Below are 20,000 nucleotides of genomic sequence, written 5' to 3'. Positions count from 1 at the left end.
ACAAACATATATACACACATATATATATATACATATATACGATGGGCTTCTTTCAGTTTCCATCTACCGAATCCACTCACAAGGCTTTGGTCAGCCTGAGGCTATAGTAGAAGACATTTGCCCAAGGTGCCATGCAGTGGGAATGAACCCGGAACCATGTGGTTCGTAAGCAAGCTACTTATCACACAGCTACTCCTGCACTTGTATATATATATATATATATATATAATCAAAATAAGCAACAAGTATATCTGAGGTAATGTGGTACGATCGTTTCATGCTACTTCATTTTATTAAACACTAAGTATTACACCAGTTTTAAAATGTCAAGCAATCTTCAGCCACCTATGGAAATTTTCCCATCAAATGGACAATACACATTCTTATCCCTATTTCCGTTGCCAACATTATAAAGAGGGTATTCCTCATAGGTGAGTAGTCAAAATTAAGGTGTGAAAAAGATCCCATTATAAACCCTAAAAAAAATACTTGCACAAAGAAGACAGTGTGGAATGAGGGTTGAGTTTAAATTACTTTGAATTACTTATAAACCTTCCCCCTATTCTAGTTTGGCCTTTCATACAGGATGGTCATTTTAAACTGACTGGGTCTCACAGCATCTCATAATTTTAGTTTTAAATAAAAATGTTTTAATTAAATATCATAACGACAACAATTAAGTCCATTTCCCCTGCTTCAGCAGAGGGTAACCTTGCATATTCCATGACAGTCTTCTCTAGTTTACCTAGTCCCCTATATCCCTCCTACTAAATTCTTTGCCTTTATTTTCTCTTCCTCCACCTTCCGTCCTCATTCATTTCCATCTCTTCTCCTAGCCTGTCACTTTCATCCTTTCTCTACACATGATCTTGCCAAATCATTCCATTTCTCTTTACATTATCCAACACAAGCTCTATTCCCATCATCCTCTTCCATTCATTGTCTGTTGTCATCTCTCTCTCTCTCTCTCAGTGATACACATATGCTGAGCTATTTTTCTTTTCCATCCAACCTTCTCTGCTACTCCCCTTTTCATTATTTATGTCACATATTCTATCGGTCCCTTTTGCCTAACTGCTGAGTTACAGGGACGAAAATACACAGCATTGGTTGTCAAGCGATGTTGGGGAGACAAACACAGACATACAAACATATACACACACATACATATTGCAGCATAGACCTTTTTCTTTAGTTTTGGTGACACTTCCATCTTCATTAGTACAACACTTCCTTCTTGGAATTTGTATGTGTTCTAGTCACTGTTGCTAACTTTGATCTACCTTTCCAAAATATCTATTAGGTCAACAGGCCCCAACCTTTTCTATACCACTGACTGCTTTTGTATTAGACAATTTTTCCATGGACCAGGAGACTAAGCAGATTACAAAACAACCTTGTGCTTTCATCTGTCGACATGCTACAGAAAGTCTGGGAACTTTTTGATACCACCTTGTAATTGTAGTTCCAGGAGTGGCTGTGTGGTAAGTAGCTTGCTTACCAACTACATGGTTTCGGGTTCAGTGCCACTGCGTGGCACCTTGGGCAAGTGTCTTCTACTATAGCCTCAGGAAGACCAAAGCCTTGTGAGTGGATTTGGTAGACGGAAACTGAAAGAAGCACGTTGTATGTATATATATGTGTGTGTCTGTGTTTGTCCCCCCAACATCGCTTGACAACCGATGCTGGTGTGTTTACGTCCCCGTAACTTAGCGGTTCAGCATAAGAGACCGATAGAATTAGTACTAGGCTTACAAAGAATAAGTCCTGGGGTTAATTTGCTTGATTAAAGGCAGTGCTCCAGCATGGCCGCAGTCAAATGACTAAAACAAGTAAAAGAGTAAAAGATACAGTATTAATAAATAATCTTTCCACATCACTACATTTTGAATGGCTCCACCCAGCTTATATTGTACAGTTAACATCCTTTTTGCATACCAGGCATGGCCACATGTTGGTTCTGTCTACTTCATCAATGCCTTACCACTTATCATCACTTCCTGCTTTCTAAAATTTACCTTACTTTTCATTGCCACATGTTCCTCTTATCTATTCTTGTTCAATTCATCCGTACTAGTTGACCCATCTATTATGTTTACGTACTCAAAAAGACTTATTAATTCTTTAAATATTTAATATGGCCATATCCAGCCCAAAGGTTCCCTCTGGTTTATGTTCAAGCTGGCCAGATCCTACCTCTCACACATACCCTACAATGTCATTTTGAAAACATACTCTTTACTTTTTTAATTGTTTCAGTCATTTGACTTTGGCCATGCTGGAGCACCGCCTTTAGTCGAGCAAATTGACCCCAGGACTTATTCTTTGTAAGCCTAGTATTTATTCTATCGGTCTTTTTTGCCGAACCACTAAGTTACGGCGGCGTAAACACACCAGCATCAGTTGTCAAGCGATGTTGGGGGGACAAACACACACACACAAACATATACACACACATATATAGACATATATACAACGGGCTTCTTTCTACCAAATCCACTTGCAAAGCTTTGGTCGACCCGAGGCTATAGTAGAAGACACTTGCCCAAGGTGCCATGCAGTGGGACTGAACCCGGAACCATGTGGTTAATAAACAAGCTACTTACTGCACAGCCACTCCTATGCCTATGTCACATCATTGAAATCTCAGTGCTACAAGAGAATAAATGATTTGTTGAAAGCAATATGAATAAATAAACATTACATTTGACAGAGTGAAGGGTTAAATTTCAATGGTTAAATGGTTTGTTATTTGTCAAACATCAGAGTGGAGGGGAATTAAAGAGAGAGAGAAAAAAAAACCCCACCTATCATTGTAGAAATATATAAGTGTTGATTGACTCATTTCTTGATTGTAATTAATTCCTTAAGTTCCTAAAATCTCAAAGTAAAGAATAGATAAGATTTAATGTGTAATTCCTAAGTAGCAGTTAACTATTTCTTCTTTATCATTGTCATGATCATTGCCATTCATCATCATCACTGTCATCATCATCATCATCATCATCATCAGCTCCGCTTCCTCTGGCATTTGTTGAAATTTAACTGCTAATTAAAAAAAAATTTTTTTTGTTAAAACTGGGGTTGTGGCAGACATTGGCAAATGAAGGGCTCTAAAGCAACATAGCGCAAGCAAAACAGCTTAGGTAACACATTGTTCTGACTACATGTATGTATGGGATAGATGGATGGTTGAAAAGAGGGGTGAGTTGAAAGGCTGAGTGGAGCAATAAATCTAGCAGTATGTTTTGTGCCAATCTAGGAAACTAGTTTACACTCCATTTCTGATTCTCAACTGTCACTGTTTCTCTGCCACAACTACAATTTCATTTGGCTTGATGGGTCTTCTCAAACACGGCATATTGCCAAGCGTTTCTGTCATTTGTCATTGCCTCAGTGAGGCCCAATGCTTGAAAGGTGCTTATGCCATGTAAAAAACACTCAGTCCACTCTGTAAGGCAGCTCCTGTAAAACCATCTATCATGAAAAACAGACATTAACCCTTTCATGACTAACCCGGCTGAAACCGGCCCTAGCTTTGTAGTGCAAATATCTTATTTTCATAAGTTTTGAATTAAAATCTTTCACCAAACCTTAGTCACAATTTATGTTCCTAACACTAGCGGAATGATAATTAAGTTATTTTACTAAATTCTTTGTTATATTTAAAATAATTGAAAGAATAACAGAGAATCTCAAAATAAATACAGTAATGAAAGGGTTAAATGATGATGATGATGATATATATATATATATCAGGTTGAGTAAAAAGTAAGCAACGTTTTGAACCATGAAGAATTTGTACTGGATTTTTGCAGTTTTGAATTTTTTGTAAATTTTTTTTTGTAATTGTATGATAATACAGATATAGACTGGCCCAAATGCATCAATAAATTAACATTGATTTTTTTTCACCATTGTTACAATCATCTGGAATGAAACTGTAAAAGCATGATATTTGAGCAATTTTGCTATTCAATTTCAAAATAGAATGTAAAGCAGCTGAAACTGCTCGCGATATCAATTAAACGTTTGGTGAGGAAATGACCAGTGAGTGGTCAGCTTGAAACTGGTTTAAAGGATTTCGCAGTGGAGACCCAAGCCTTGAAGATCGTGAGTGTAGTGGATGCCCATATGTCATCTATGATGGTCAATTAAAGACCATTGTTGAGAAAGATCTGTGCAAAACCACTTGAGAACTGGCAAAACAACTTCAAATTAGCCAGAAAACTGCCTGCAACCATTTGCATGCGATGAGAAAATCAAAAAAGCTCAACAAATGGGTACCACACAATTTTAATAAAAATCTGAAAATGCGCAGATATGAAATTTGCTGGTCGCTTCTTCTCTGTAACCTGACTGTTCCATTTCTTGACCGTATTGTAATTTGCGATGAAAAGTGGATTCTGTCCTATAATAAAAAAACGTTCTTCGCAATGATTGAACCAAAATGTAGCACCGAAAACCTTCCCTAAACACAAGCTTTTTAAAAAGATGGTTATGGTGACTGTTTGGTGGTGTACTGTGGGACTCATCCACTATAACTTCTAAAAACCTGGAAAAAACCATTACTGCTGAAACATATTGCCATGAAATTGCCGAAATGAACAAAAAACTGCTACTCCTCCGTCGAAGACTGGTGAACAGAAGAGGGTCACTCATTCTTCATGACAATGCTTGACCACATTAACCCTTTAGTGTTCAGATTACTCTGTTAAATGTAATGCTTTTTTATTTAAATTGTTTTGAATTAATCATGCATTACCTTATAGCTTTGAGGTTTCAATGATGTGATTGTTTATTTTTAGAATGACATTGTAGATTAGGTGTGAGAGGCTAGATATGGCCAGTTTGAATATAAAATATGTGGAATATATTGGGCTGGATTTGGCCAATTTAAACACTAAAGGGTTAATGATGCTCCAGAAGTTGAGGGAACTTGGCTATGAAGTTCTTCCCTACCCAGCTTATTCCTCAAACCTTTCTCCTACTGACTACCACTTTTTCAAATACCTTGACGGTTTCCTGCGACAGAAAGAGTTAAAAAATCAAACCGATGCTGAAAGAGCATTCAAAGAGTTCATCAGCTCCAGAACTCCAGATTTTTATGTCAGCAAAATAAACAAACTTGTAACTTGTTGGCAAAAACATGTTCATTGTAATGGTACTTTGATGAACAGAATTTCCGCATTGTTGAAATATATTGTGATTTATTTCATGTTTCAAAACGTTACTTACTTTTTATTCAACCTAATATATATGTATATGTATGTATGTATGTATGATGAGCTTGGGCTTTGGTCATCTTGGGGCAGTAGTACAGGACACTTCCCCTGGGTGTCATACAGTGGGACTGAACCTGAAACGACATGGTTTGAGAAGCAAACTTCTTAATCACACAATCATGCCTCCACATGTTAAATGAATAATTAATGATTTCACAGTAGAAAGTAAATAGGGGGAATGTATTTTAATGAAGATTTCTTTCTTTCTCCTCTTCCGCTGCATCAATTATGAATGTTCATCCACTCATTAGATAATATAGCACTCTAACCTGGGAAATTCATTATGAAGATTCTGTGTTGCTCAAGTTCATGAATTGACCTCCCCATTGTCCTAGGACAGTAGGTTTACAGATATTATACTTATGGCCATTATGGCAGAATGCCCTAGCTCACTGAGTGGCTGATTGTATTAATGTGGAATACAACTTAACAGGCTTTTTCCTTTTTTTTCTTGGTTGATTGATTGATTTATCCACTTATTTACACCATAGCAACTAATTCTAGTTGGCTACACATGACATACAGCCTGCTGTGAGCTGTAAACTCTAAAATCTCTTGCTAGACATGCACATTGTTTTTCTGTACTAAACTTCAAATAACAGCTCGTATGTTTTTATAAAAGTCCTGTAATCACGAGTTCATGATGGGGACGGAGGTAACTACCGTTACAGGTTTTGCTTTTTATACGAGCCAGCGCGGGAGCTTCTTTGTGGTCGATCAATTTACTAGAATCATCATCATCAGTATCATCGTTTTAACTCTTTCGTTACCAACCAGACTGAGAAATCAGATCTTGCTGGTTTGAATGTAAAACAAGTAAAATATTTGGGCTTTATATGGCTAATTTATGGTAATGAAAGGGTTAAATGTTATTGGTTTAACCCTTTCGTTACCAACCCGGCTGAAACTGGCCCTGGCTCTGAGTACAAATGTCTTGTTTTCATAAGTTTTGAATTAAAATCTTCCACCAAACCTTAGCCACAATTTATGTTCCTAACACTAGCTGAATGATAACTAAGTTATTTTACTAAATTCTTTGTTATATTTTAAGTAATTTAAAAAGAAACACAGAGCATCTCAAAATAAATACAGTAACGAAAGGGAGGTCTACTTCTCCATGCTTGCATGGATTTGATGTAGTTTATATGAAGCAGATTTCCTACGGTTGAATGCCCTCAGAATATCGGAAATGAATGACACTGCTTATGTGATAATGACACTCGTTTACAACTGTCATGCAATGTCAAGACAAGGTGACACAAACATATGCCTACCCACACTCACACTCATACATATGTAAGTACGTACGTATATCCAGTGTCAAACTAATACACCTACTTGTTCTTCCCTCACCTGTTTTCTACATTTGAACTCTGTGTGTGTATACATACATACACACAAACACACACACACACACACACACAGTTGAAGAGCATAGGGTCGAAATGTAAAGACTTTCTCACCTTCCTGTGCATCAAACTAATACACCTGCTTGTTGTTTATACACCTGTTTTTGTCTTTTGTTTTTCTGTAAATTTCAGCTATATATATATATATATATGCATACATACATATATATATACATACATATATATATATATATATATATATATATACATACATACATACATACATACATATATACACATGCACACACGTGTGTGTGTGTACATATAATAATAATAACACCTGATGAAGGCTGGAGGGTATATCAGCCGAAGCGTTGTTTTAACAACAAACAAGATGAGGACAAATATCCGTCAAATGGCAATAATGTAAATAATGTAAATAATTCCACATCTCTTAAATATAGAACTGTATATGTCTCTTCCATTTTTAAGATGGTGTTGTATGATTTGAGGGAGATTTGTTTGCTATTTCTATAAGGTTGAGCATCCACATAGATTTTTATGTTTTTGAAGCTGTGTTTTCTTATACTACTGTTTGCTGTTTGATGAATTTGGAGATTATTACCTTGCTTGGAAACAGGCAGGGTTTGGCATTGGGAAGGTTATCTGACCTGAGAAAACTCTGTCTCAGTTTGCTCTCATCTGACCCATGCAAGCTTTGAAGAGATGTTAAAATAACAATGATATTTAAAACTGGAATGGCACTTGAGGTTAGAAGGGAAATGTATTATTTTATTTAGAACTACAGAATTGAGATTTTGAAATCTTATGTGTGTAGTCTTTAGCACTCAGAATACTTTGGCAAATATAATGCTAATTTATTCATATTGTTTTGAATTAGTCAAGCATTGTCTTGTAGCTTCAAGATTTCAGTGATAGGAGAGTTTATTTTCAGAATGATATTGTTGGGTAGGTGTGAGAAATCAGATCTTGCTGGTTTGAATGTAAAACAAGTAAAATATTTGGGCTTTATATGGCTAGTTTAAATGTTATAGGGTTTAACCCTTTCATTACCAACCCGGCTGAAACCGGCTCTGGCTCTGAGTACAGATGTCTTGTTTTCATAAGTTTTGAATTACAATCTTCCACCAAACCTTAGTCACAACTTATGTTCCTTACACTAGCTAAATGATAACTAAATTATTTTACTAAAATTCTTTGTTAATTTAAATTAATCAAAAGAAACACAGAGCATCTCAAAATAAATACAGTAATGACAGGATTAATAGACCAACATAACTTCAGCCATTTTGAACTGAAATAAAGGATACAAAGTAAGGCTGAAAGCTAGCAGAATCATTACCTTTTGTTAAAATGCTTAGTGGCATTTCATACATCTCTACAATCTGAGTTCAAATTCTGCTGAGGTCGACTTTGCCTTTCATCCTTTTGGGGTTAATAAAATAAGTACATGTTAAACCCTGGGATCAATCTAATTGAACTATCCTTCCCCTGAGTTTGCTGGCCTTGTGCCAAAACTTGAAATCAATATATAAAATATGATTTTTAATTCCATACTGTAACTATGTTTTGTTCATTTTATTCTTTATCCATAAAGAAATATTTATAATGTCTTTTTTCTTTCTTTATTTCTCATTTTATATTTCCAGGTATCTTGATAATATTGAAGCCTTAATCAAGACCAGCAGGCATCTGCAACATTTTGCTTTAGGTTGTGTTGAAGAGCTTTTAGAACACTCCAATGTTTTTGTCAACTTACTGGCAGAACATCATGCATCTACACTGGAGTCTCTGCATCTTGCCAGTGTGAAAGAAGACTCTGAAAGTTATGGTATCATAGAATTGAATGCTATTGACTTTTGCCGTTTTATGGGTCTCCGTAGTCTTAGCCTTGATTATGATTACTTAACCAATGACCTCCTGCTAACCTTTATTGATCCCAAGAAGTCTAAGCTTGAAAATTTGGTTATTAATGTCCACGGTATTGATGCTGACCATGAAGTGATTACCAATGAAACTTGGCGCCGGTTACGTAACCATTCTTCAAACCTAGAAGTGACCTTAAACCTGATTCACTCCTTTGAGGGTGTTGCTGGTCTCTTGAATATCTTGCAGCCTTCAATGCCCTTAGCCAAATTCCGGCAGATGTTCTGTTCCAATATCAACATTGCTTCAGTTAGTTATATATCTTCACATTACAATAACACGCTGAAAGAAATACATATAATAGATGGTTTTGCTAATGGAGACCCTATTGTTTATGAGATTGAAGCTGATGAAGATCCCTTTGTGATGTTGGCATGGCGTTGTCCAAAACTGATGCATTTCACATTAATAGGTATGGTAAACTTTAATTTATTTTCAAAATAATCCTCTTTAATATTTGGAGAATATGGAAAATGTTAGATTAGATTTTATTAACATAAATGCTTTATAGAAAAATATAATACAGAAGTTCTGTTGTGTCTGGGGAGAGTCATTCTCTTTTAGTACCTTATTATTTAACACACTCACCGGTAAAATTTCCACTTATTTCGTCTTTTTATTTTCCTAAAATTTCCCTGAAATTTTACCAGTGAGTGTGTTAAATAATAAGGTACTAAAAGAGAATGACTCTCCCCAGACACAACAGAATATGCTTCAACACACGAACTCATATAAAGAATCTTGCAAACCAAATCCAAAAGCAAAATATACAGAAGTTGATTTCGTGTTTGAATTTTAATTCTTCTTAAATCTTTTTGATATTTTTTTTTTTACCTTTTCCTTATAATTATATTTATCATTCTCTTACCATTACTGTCTTTGTTTCATCAGGATGTCTTCTTAACACACTTTAAAAAAAAATATTCTTCTCTCTAACTGCATTTCTCCGAATCATTGTATCAGCTTATTCAAAAGCTCAAAACCAACCTCAACTACATTAACTTCACTAAATTCCTTATCCCTCAGTCTTGGGAGACCTTCAGGAGTTCTGTTACTGGGATCAACTATGGTTGGGTTAAATCAATTTTTGAATGAATGTTGCCTGTAATATTGATTTCAAAAGACACATGTGTGATCATCAAAAGCAAGAAGACAGAGCTACCTGATTCATTCAGAGTCTAGCAATTGTTTCATATCTACAAAGCACCTTGAACTTAGATGGGTGGACGTGGGGGGGGGGGCAAGGGCAGGGGTACCTTGACACCATCTCTAATATTTATCCTTTTGCAGCTCCTACTGATCATACTCTCCCTTCCCTACTGAATCTGAGTAACCATGTAGGTCTAGTACAAGAACCTGCTGTTTCTCCACCTCGCCCTGCCCCTCCTCTTCTCGTGTATTAATCCCTCATCCCTAGCATAAAGCTGAAAGCCCTCTTCCTCAGGGTTCATAATCTTGTGAGTTGCATTGTGACCTTAGTAGTGTTGGTGTCACAAATAAAAAAGAAAAAGCATCCACTACACACTGTAAAGTGGTTGCCATTAGGAAGGGCATCTAGCCATAGAAACCATGCGTAAGCAGACACTGAAGCATGCTGCAGTCCTTGATCCCATTGAATTATGTCAACTTGTCCAACCCATGCCAGCATGGAAAGTCAATGTTAAATGATGATGATGATGATGATGTTGAAAGCTGAATGGTCTCGATTGTATGTGAACTCTAAAGCATTCAAGAAATACTCAGAGGTTCCGCAAAGATCATAACCGAGGTTTCTTCCCCATAAGAAGAAGGTGGGGTGGGAAAAGAAAAAAAAAAAGCAAGCAAAAAACAAGACAAAACAAAACAGTCAAGTCTTTACCAAATTCACTATCTCTTTAATAAAAGTTGTAAGAATATAATAATTTTTGAAGGCTATGAATTAATTAATTTCCAGTTAATGATCTGAGAGCTAGATTGACCTTCAGGTGATTGATTTCAGGAAAGAAGTCATCCATGCAGTAGTATAAAATTATCAGATCAAACTGTTTTTCTCTTAATCAACTTAATCACTCTAATAACGGTTGCAGAGTGGAAGGTCTGACTAATTATCTGAGTAATGGCTCTAGAACTGCATTGCTGCTGTTGCTGCTGTTGCTGTTGTCGTTGTGCTTTACAGCTAACATCTTGGATGTCTTGACAACCACCAGAAATTATGTGTGTGTGTTGCAGGGGAATAGTTGACAGGAAGTATAGATATTCTTTAACATGTATCGGTAGAACTAGTATCAGATGATTGGACAGTCATCAATCAAGTTGGTCACTTATGTAAAGAGAGAGAGACTAGTCAACTTGTGCAAAAGGGCCTTGTCAACAGTTAGATAGAGTGCAGTATGTTTTAGTATATTTTAAATATCCAACACACTAGCTAGTAGTTAGTCCAGCACTTTTCCACCAATTACTACTTCAATATGAGAGAGAGGAGTGAACTGAGAAATTATTCATGTATTGCGGTTGAAGGGCATTGGGTGTAAAACACAGGAGTACATTGGTATAAGGTAATAATGGTACTTAATTTATTGACCCCGAAAGGATGAAAGGCAAAGTCGACCTTGGCAGAATTTGATTTTAGTATAAGGTAGTTTCGAATTTTGCCACAAGGGCAGCCATTTTGGGTACGGGATGAGTCGATTACATTGACGCCAGAATTTCACTGGTACTTAATTTATCAACTCCGAAAGGATGAAAGGCAAAGTCAACCTCGGCATAATTTGAATTTGGTATAAGTTAATAATACCAATTGATGTGTTAGTTTATGAGAGAGACCCCTATCCACTTGTCTGACTTGCTGGAAATAGCAGATAAATTTTTCTTAAATCAGAACCTGCTGTCTTGGAAACAAAATGTAAAAGGGAAGAAAGGCATGTTTGATTATTTAGTCTTAGGTATACAGGAGGGATAGTTATAGATGGAATGCATTTGGTCAAATTTCTACTTGCTCAAGGCTTAGGTGAAACTAAACATTAGAAGTAGAATCATGAGCCAATCAGGGAGCCTCTCTGCAGTCTCTAAATTTGCTAGAAATAGCAACCAGGTCTCTTAGATCATCATATCTTACTTTTATCTTTTATCTGTTTCTTGTTTCAGTCTCTGGACTGTGGCCATTCTAGGGTGCTGCACTGAAGGGTTTAGTCTAAGAAATTGCTCCCAGTACTTGTTTTTTATCAAGTCTGGCACTTATTTTATCAGTCTCTTTCACCAGACCACTAGATTATGGGGACATATACAAACCAACACTAGTTGTCAAGTGGTGGTGGTGGTTAGTGGGTGGATCAAACACAAAGACAAACACATACACGATGACCTTCTTTCAGTTTCTATATACCGAATCTGCCTACAAGGCTTTGGTCAGCCTGAAGCGATAGTAGAAGACACTTGCCCAAGGTTCCATGCAGTGGGACTGAAGCCAAGATTACATGGTTTGGAAGCAAACTTCTTACCACTCAGCCACACACACACCTACTTCTCCTTGCCATAAAAAAAAAAAAAATACAATACTTTTGATAATGACAAGTGATTGAGACCTTTAGTGATTTGCTGTGCTTGAGAAGACATGTCAAGCCATATGTAATGGTAGTCATAACCAGAGCTGGTGACATATAAAGGGCGCCCATTACACTCTTGAAGTGGTTGGTGTTTGGAAGGGCATCCAGCCATAGAAACCAAGCCAAATCAGACTGGAACCTGGTACAGCTCTCAGCTTGCCAGTTCCAGTTAAATCATCTAACCCATGCCAGCATGGGAAACTGATGCTAAATGACGATGGTAATCCATGATACATTTTGTTTGAAAGGATGAGATGGTCATGGCTTATCACAGGTCTGTTTAGTATGAGATGACTTGCATCTAAGCAGTAATGAATATTTGTGACCGTCACATATGTATCTTACTGTGAAATTTGATGTCTCTTGACTAAAGTTTATATATGATCCTGCAGATTGTTTATTTATTTATGCGCCCTTTTCAAGCCTAGCCAGGCTCATGGGTTTGGTTTCCCGCTTTCTCTGGCATATGTGTTCCCCCCAGCTGGATGGGATGCCAGTCCATCGCAGCATCACCCAAGAAACAGGAAGAAAGAGTGAGAGGAAGTTAGGGCGATAGAGTACAACAGGGGTCGCCACCACCCCCTGTGGAGCTTTAGGTGTTTTCACTCGATAAACACACAGAACACCCAGTCTGGGAATCGAAACCGCGATCCTCCGACTGCGAGTCCGCAGCCCTAACCACTGGGCCATTGCGCCTCCACGATCCTACAGATATCATCTTCTAAAAGTTTATTTGGTCTGTTTGCATGAGCCAGTGAATTTCTGGTATTTACATTCTGGATAGTTTCAGACTTTTCTTCATATCTTAAAGAGTACACATTTCTAGAATTCTTTAATGGAATGGTTCAGGGAATTTGAAAAATTTTTGAATTTTATTTTTAGTTTTACTGTAAGCGATGATGTTCATTTGTGGAAAATTGTTAACTGATGTAATCCAGTAAGCCATTTGAATCTTTGCAGAAAGATTTGGAAGTTATAGTAGTGGTATCTTCTTACAGTTAAGGATTTTGAATTGGCACAGGGGCTATAAGAACTGTACAGAATGTTTTATAATGTTGAACATTTCTTTGGCCTCTATTCAAATCTTATCATTTCCAATTTTCCATTTCTCCGTTCTTGTTAAAACAGATATCACTAAAATTTGGTCTGCACATATGTGTGGATGTGTGTTCTTTTGTCTGTGCATGCATGCATGTGCGTATGTATGAATATGTGTCTGTGTTTGTGTGTGTGTGTGTGTGTGAATATTGAGTTGGAAAACCCTTTTGGATAAGAAATATGCAGTCTTTAACTTTTTCTTCCCAAAAGGGTCTTTCACTTCAGTGTTTACATTCTATTATGTATAGCTTTACATACTTCGAGATCCACTGTTCCCCAAAAAAAGAATTATTTCATGTTCTCTTGAAAGTTTATAAATTCTTTTGATGTCAAATACATAAATATATGTGTGTATATATATATATGTGTGTGTGTGTGTGTGTATATATATATATATATATATATATATATATATATATATATATATATATATATATATATCATCATCATCATCGTCGTCGTTTAACGTCCGCTTTTCATGCAAGCATGGGTTGGATGGTTTGACTGTGGGCTGGCGAACCAGATGGCTGCACCAAGCTCCAGTCTTGATATATATATATATATATATATATATATATATATATATATATATATGTATACTCACACACACACACACATATGCATGTGTGTGTACTGTAAGATGTTGTGGTAGGCCAGTGGGTACTAGTTGTACAGGTGGCAGTGTACTGTCGTACTGGGCTACAAGCCATGATACAGGGCAAGCATCTGGAATGATGTTTTATGGCCTGGATATACACCAAGTCATGGTACTGTGAAGTCTGAAGATCCCTTCTGCTACTTTGAAAATCTCCTGCATTTTCGTATAAACTCATTTGTTTTGACTTGCCACAGGGATTATTATGTGAGAACCAGGGAGTCAGTCTGATGTGTGCAGCTCTTCTTTACTTAAAAATAAACCCCGTGTTAGTCTAGAATCTGTGTCTAACAAGTAAGACTGTGAACCTCACACACTAGAGACATACCTTCAACTAAGGGTCATGTGGTCTTGCTGTACTGGTTGGGGTATTCCACATGTCCGCAACTGAGCAATACTGCCATTTCTGCAGTTTGAAGTGCATAAAAATAATAATATAAGAGAGAGCAGTCGTGACTTCCTTTCCTCAGCCAGCTGCATCCATTTTTGAAGTGCTTTATAGTTACTTATGATCTTCATTGAATATTAATAATTGAAAGTGTTATGAGCAACAGATGGTTGATCTTTTGTGGTAACAGTGAGCTTAACACACATTTGCAACAATGCATACTACAATTTCCATAGCTTATGGTATGCAGAAGACCTGTTGAGGCAAGTGAAAATCAAAATCAAAATTGAAATCGATCAACATCAATGGAAATTGTAGCTGTGATACCAGTGCCGGTGGCACATAAGAAAACCATCCGAACGTGGCCGTTGGCAGCGCTGTCCCGACTGGCCTCTGTGCCAGTGGCTCGTAAAAAGCACCATCCAATCGTGGCAGTTGCCAGCCTTGCCTGGCCTCCGTGCCGTTGGCATGTAAAAAGCACCATCCGATCGTGGCTGTTTGCCAGCCTCGTCTGGCACCTGTGCCGGTGGCACGTAAAAAGCACCCACTACACTCACAGAGTGGCTGGCGTTAGGAAGGGCATCCAGCCGTAGAAACATTGCTAGATCAGACTGGGCCTGGTGCAGCCTTCTGGCTTCCCAGACCCCAGTTTGAACCGTCCAACCCATGCTAGCATGGAAAGCGGACACTAAACGATGATGATGATGATGTAGTATGTAGGCAGGAGCAGTTGCGATTATATAGTTGGAATCATTGTCTTCATTCACTACCTGTAGACAAACATGATAGCTTTAAGCATCTTCTTTAGGACCATAATGAGTGGTAAGATGATGTGAGACTTGTCCAACTGATAAAATGTTGGCATCAGTTGGATGATTATTGTAATGAGATTGTCTTGGCTGTATAACACCTTTGACCACACATCTTATGTTCCATCATGGTTGATCATCAGATGTGTGCAAGAGGGAAGACTGCACTGGTTTGGTTATGTGATATGTATAGATGAGGACAGCTGTGTAAAGAAGTGCTGAGCTCTAATTGTGGATGGTACTTGTAGAAGGGGTAGGCCCAGGAAGACGGATGAAGTAGTGAGAAGGGATCTTTGGACACTGGACCTCACTGAGGAAATAAGGGAACTGGGAGATGAGGTGATTTGCTGTACTTGATAAGATGCATCAAGCTACGTAAAATCACTGTCTTCCATACATACAAGCTTGTCCTTTCAGGTACTGGTGCTACATAAAAAACACTGGTGCTGGTGGCATGTAAAATGCACCCAGCACACACTGTAAAGTGGTTGGCGTTAGGAAGGACATCCAGCCATACAGACCATGCCACAACAGACAATTGGAGTCTGGCTAGCTCCATATCAAACTGTCCAACTCATACCAGTATGGGAAACGGACGTTAAATGATGATGATGATGACAACTACAATATATATACTCCTTACACATCATTTATCTATCCATCCACCTATTCATTTATTCATTAGCATTTAAACTGGTCATATCCATCCCAAAATATTCCATCTGTTTTATGTTCAAACTGACAAGATTCAGCCTCTCATACTTATCCTACAGTGGCTTGCTAAAAAATAAACAATCACATCAATGAAATCTCAAAGCTACGAGATATTGCATGAGTAATTCCAAAGTAATGGGAATAAATAAGCGTTGCATAACAGAGTAATCTGAATGCTAATGAGTTAATCCCCCAGTCAATCAGTAAAATATATATACACTCTAAACATCCATCAATCCATCCATCCATCCATCCGTCTATTCATTCAGTCATTCAATTAACCAATCAGTCAGTAAATATATTGTGTATATATGTACATATACATACATGTAGTTGTGTGTGTGCATATATATATGTACATATACATAGTTGTGGTTGTGTATGTGTGTGTGTACCCTAGACATTAAATATCTATCCATCCACCTATCCATTTATTTAATCATCGTCGACCAGTCAGTCAGTAATATATAAACCTATGCATCATCTTTCTAGCCATCTATTTACCCATTCATTCATTCATTTGTTCATGTAATCATTCAATCAACCGGTCAATCAGTCTCTCCATTTATCCATCCTTTATATATTACCCCCATCTTTTCCCCCCCTCTCTCTCTGTATATATACGTTGCTATTGTTGCTGATATTGTGCTTGTATTATTTGCATCCACCCTGACCTTCAGTCATTGGGTTCTCTGAGTCCATTATATTCAATGATGACCATTTTCTCTTCTGTTCGTAAATGCTTTTACCACTGTACTTGCTGATCCTTAATAATGCTGCTGCAGTTGTAATACAGTGTAATATTTGCCAGATCAGACTGGGCCTGGTGCAGCCTTCTGGCCTCCCAGACCCCAGTTGAACCATCCAACCCGTGCCAGCATGGAAAGCAGACGCTAAATGATGATGATGATTCTTCTATCTTGCTTCTGGTTCTACTGAGTTTCTCTTCCATAGTGCCAAACCCCACTCTCTAGTGAGACTGCCAAAGTAACCAACAGGTATCATTGTTCTTCATTCGCTCTTGAAAGGTTGATGGTGCTCATCTTGAAAGTAGTCTTCAGCTGGTCTTTGGATTACTCCTTTTGATCATTCAACCTGGTGTTGATTGATCACGATATTGCTAACCTGAGAGGATCATATGGGGGAGATGTACAAGCCAGTCTCAAACGATACCTATGTAGGTGTGGATTCAGTGTTGTTGGTGTTGTGTATGTGTGTATGTATGTGTGTGTGTTTCTGTGTGCATCATATCCAATCTCACCAGATGACAAAAAGGATCTTCTAGAATGCTGGATACTAAAGGCCTTCAGGGTCTTCATGTATTAACTGTATGTGATCCATCACTGGCACAGAAGCCAGTTTCATGCTGGTGGCACATAAAAAGCACCATTCGAGCATGATTGTTACCAGCGTCGCCTTACTGGCACTTGTGCTGGTGGCACGTAAAAAAAAACATTCGAGCAAGGTCATTGCCAGTGCTGCTGGACTGGCTCCTGTGCAGGTGGCACGTAAAAAACACCATTTGAGCGTAGCCGTTGCCAGTACCTCCTGACTGGCTCTCGTGCCGGTGGCATGTAAAAGTACCCACTATACTCTCGGAGTGGTTGGCGTTAGGAAGGGCATCCAGCTGTAGAAACTCTGCCAGATCAGATTGGAGCCTGGTGCAGCCATCTGGTTCGCCAGTCGTCAGTCAAATCGTCCAACCCATGCTAGCATGGAAAGCGAACGTTAAACAATGATGATAATGACAGAAGTGCAGAAAGACAGATTGCCCAGCAGATGAGGTCCTTAATATGGAAACTGAGATGGTTACTTAACCCTTTAGTGTTCAGATTATTCAATCAAACATAATGCCTATTGATTCACATTGATTTGAATTAATCATGCATTATCTCATATCTTCAAGATCTTGATGGTGTAATTACTTAATGTAGAATAGTATTGTAGGGTAGGTGTGAGAGCCTGGATCTGGTCAGTTTGAACATAAAACAGATTAACTATTTTGGTCAGATATGGCCATTTTAAATACTAAAGGGTTAAACTGTCTTTTGGAGCCAAAAGATACAGAGATCTGTGTGATGGGCTTTTGCATTTATTTCTGTTGTGCTGTAATAGAACCATAGCAAGGATCCTCAACAATCACAGGGTAAGTGGAAAATACTTTTGGTGTCCCCACCTGAATAAGTATGGTAGGCTGTATGCACATGTCCCCACTCCTATACCTATGCTACAGTATGTGAGTTGAGAGCTGTTGTCAAGTGTTACCTTTGTATTGAGAAGGCAAAGGGTAGGCATTAGATGTTAGGCTCGGGGCACTGTCTCAAAGGCTTCAATTGAACGAATCAACCCCAGTGTTTATTTTTGAGCTTGGTACTTATTCTGCCAAACCACTAAGTTATGGGGACATAAATAAACCAATACCAGTTGTCAAACAGTTACGGGAAACAAAGACACACGTGCATACACTGACACACACACATACACACACACATAACAGGCTTTCATTCATTTCCCTTCTACCAAAATCACTCACAAGGCATTGTCTAGCCTGGGGTTATAGTAGATGCTTGTTGAAGGTGCTGTGCAGTGGGACTGAACCTGAAACCATGTAGTCACAAAGCAAACTTGTTAACCACACATCCATGCCTGCTCCACAAAAGTACATCGCATCAACTGAGAAACCAACCTAGGCTGCCTGCATGGCAAGTGAGCATTCTTCCCCTGAACCTATTGCGCAGTCCCATGATACTAGGGACTATGCATGCACACGCACACACACACACACACACACATATGATGAGCTTCCTTCAGTTTCTGTCTACCAAATCCACTCAAAGCCTTGGTTGGTGTTGGACTATAGTAAAAGACACTTTGCCCGGGGTGCCATGCAGTGGGACTGAACTCAGAACCACGTGGTTGGGAAGCAAACTTCTTACTACACAACCATGCCTGCTTGCACCTTTCAACCAAGTGGTCCCTTTTGTAAGCAATCATTTTTTTTTTCATGAGTTAAATTATTTAATCTATCTCTAGTCAGACAGTTGTTGTCATTGGCTATCTTCAAATTGGGTCCTGATCGAGCCATCCTATAGTACAAGTATATTCCAACTGTAAACATTTTGTATTTTCTTTGATGGAGTATACCTAGGACTACATCATCCAGTCGGTCCTCCCATTTTTAAAACAGCAACCAGATAGAAACTACCATGGCTTCAAAATAGTTGTTGGCTCCAGGTCAGCCCTGAGTGAGCTGGCCTATTTTGAAAGGCATTTCAACCACGGCCACTCTGTCCTCTTCATTATTCTATATTCCGTTATCTAATGTGCCCAGCATCCCAACCATCTTTTCCAGACAATAAGATGTAATTTGAGGGAGATTTGGATGTTGATTCTTGCAGGTAAAAAAACCGACACTCTCGTTGGTTCATCAGGTATGTCTTTCGTATGTGAATGCGATGCTTCTGCAAGGGAGATAACTCTGTCACTTATTGCTTGCTGTCTTGTTTCGTTTCTATCAGGTTATCAGGTATGTGATGATGACATGGTGGCTATTGCTAGGTTACGTGGCCAACAATTGAAAACTTTTGACATTCCATCTAGCTGTATTTATAGTCTTCATGAGGAGGATGAAGTCACATGGATGAAATTTGGATCATATGATGGTGAATTTTTTCAAAAGGTAATTATTAAAAAAAAAAATCCTTTTTTTTTTTTGTAAATCTACATGTTTATTTATTTGCTCATTTGATGAATGTTCTTTTGCTTTTAACCTGTGCTAGCATAGGTTTTGACAGGGACTTATTTAAGGGCAGGATTTTATGGCCAAGCGCAAGCTTTCCTGTTGCTCGTGTTAGGGCCTTTTTTCATTTCGTAGTTCTTCAGATACGCAAAGCGACCGGGTGTAAAGCCAAAATGGAATCTAACTACAAAATTATTTCGCTGAGAAAGTGACAAGCAAAGCTGCAGAATGTTAATGTTTGCATCTGTGCACATGCATATGTGCACACATGAACACACACACACACACACACACACATGCACACACACAATAGGATTCCAGCTACTGTATTCATTCACAAGGCATTGTTCATCCTGGGGCTATTGTAAAAGACACTTATCCAATATTCCATGCAGTGGTATTGAACCTGAAATCATGTGGTTACAAAAAGAAAAC

At 38.1% G+C, this 20,000-nt stretch overlaps 1 protein-coding gene across 1 annotated transcript in view; it reads left to right on the top strand.

The window, feature by feature from the left end:
* The window catches only part of LOC115218129 (F-box only protein 33), a 53,448-nt gene that overhangs the window by 32,917 nt on the left and 531 nt on the right, over nt 1-20,000 (top strand). Inside the window, exons 2-3 of the mRNA XM_029787926.2 lie at nt 8,305-8,993; nt 19,345-19,505. Of these exons, the coding sequence (XP_029643786.1) occupies nt 8,525-8,993; nt 19,345-19,505 (630 nt within the window). The 5' untranslated portion in view covers nt 8,305-8,524. The remainder of the gene's footprint in view (nt 1-8,304; nt 8,994-19,344; nt 19,506-20,000) is intronic.

Source organism: Octopus sinensis, linkage group LG12 (genome assembly GCF_006345805.1).
Source record: "Octopus sinensis linkage group LG12, ASM634580v1, whole genome shotgun sequence".
Taxonomy (NCBI): Eukaryota; Metazoa; Mollusca; class Cephalopoda; order Octopoda; family Octopodidae; genus Octopus; species Octopus sinensis.
The sequence above is the reverse complement of the archived record's forward strand: the minus strand, read 5'-3'. Positions and strand labels throughout refer to the sequence as shown.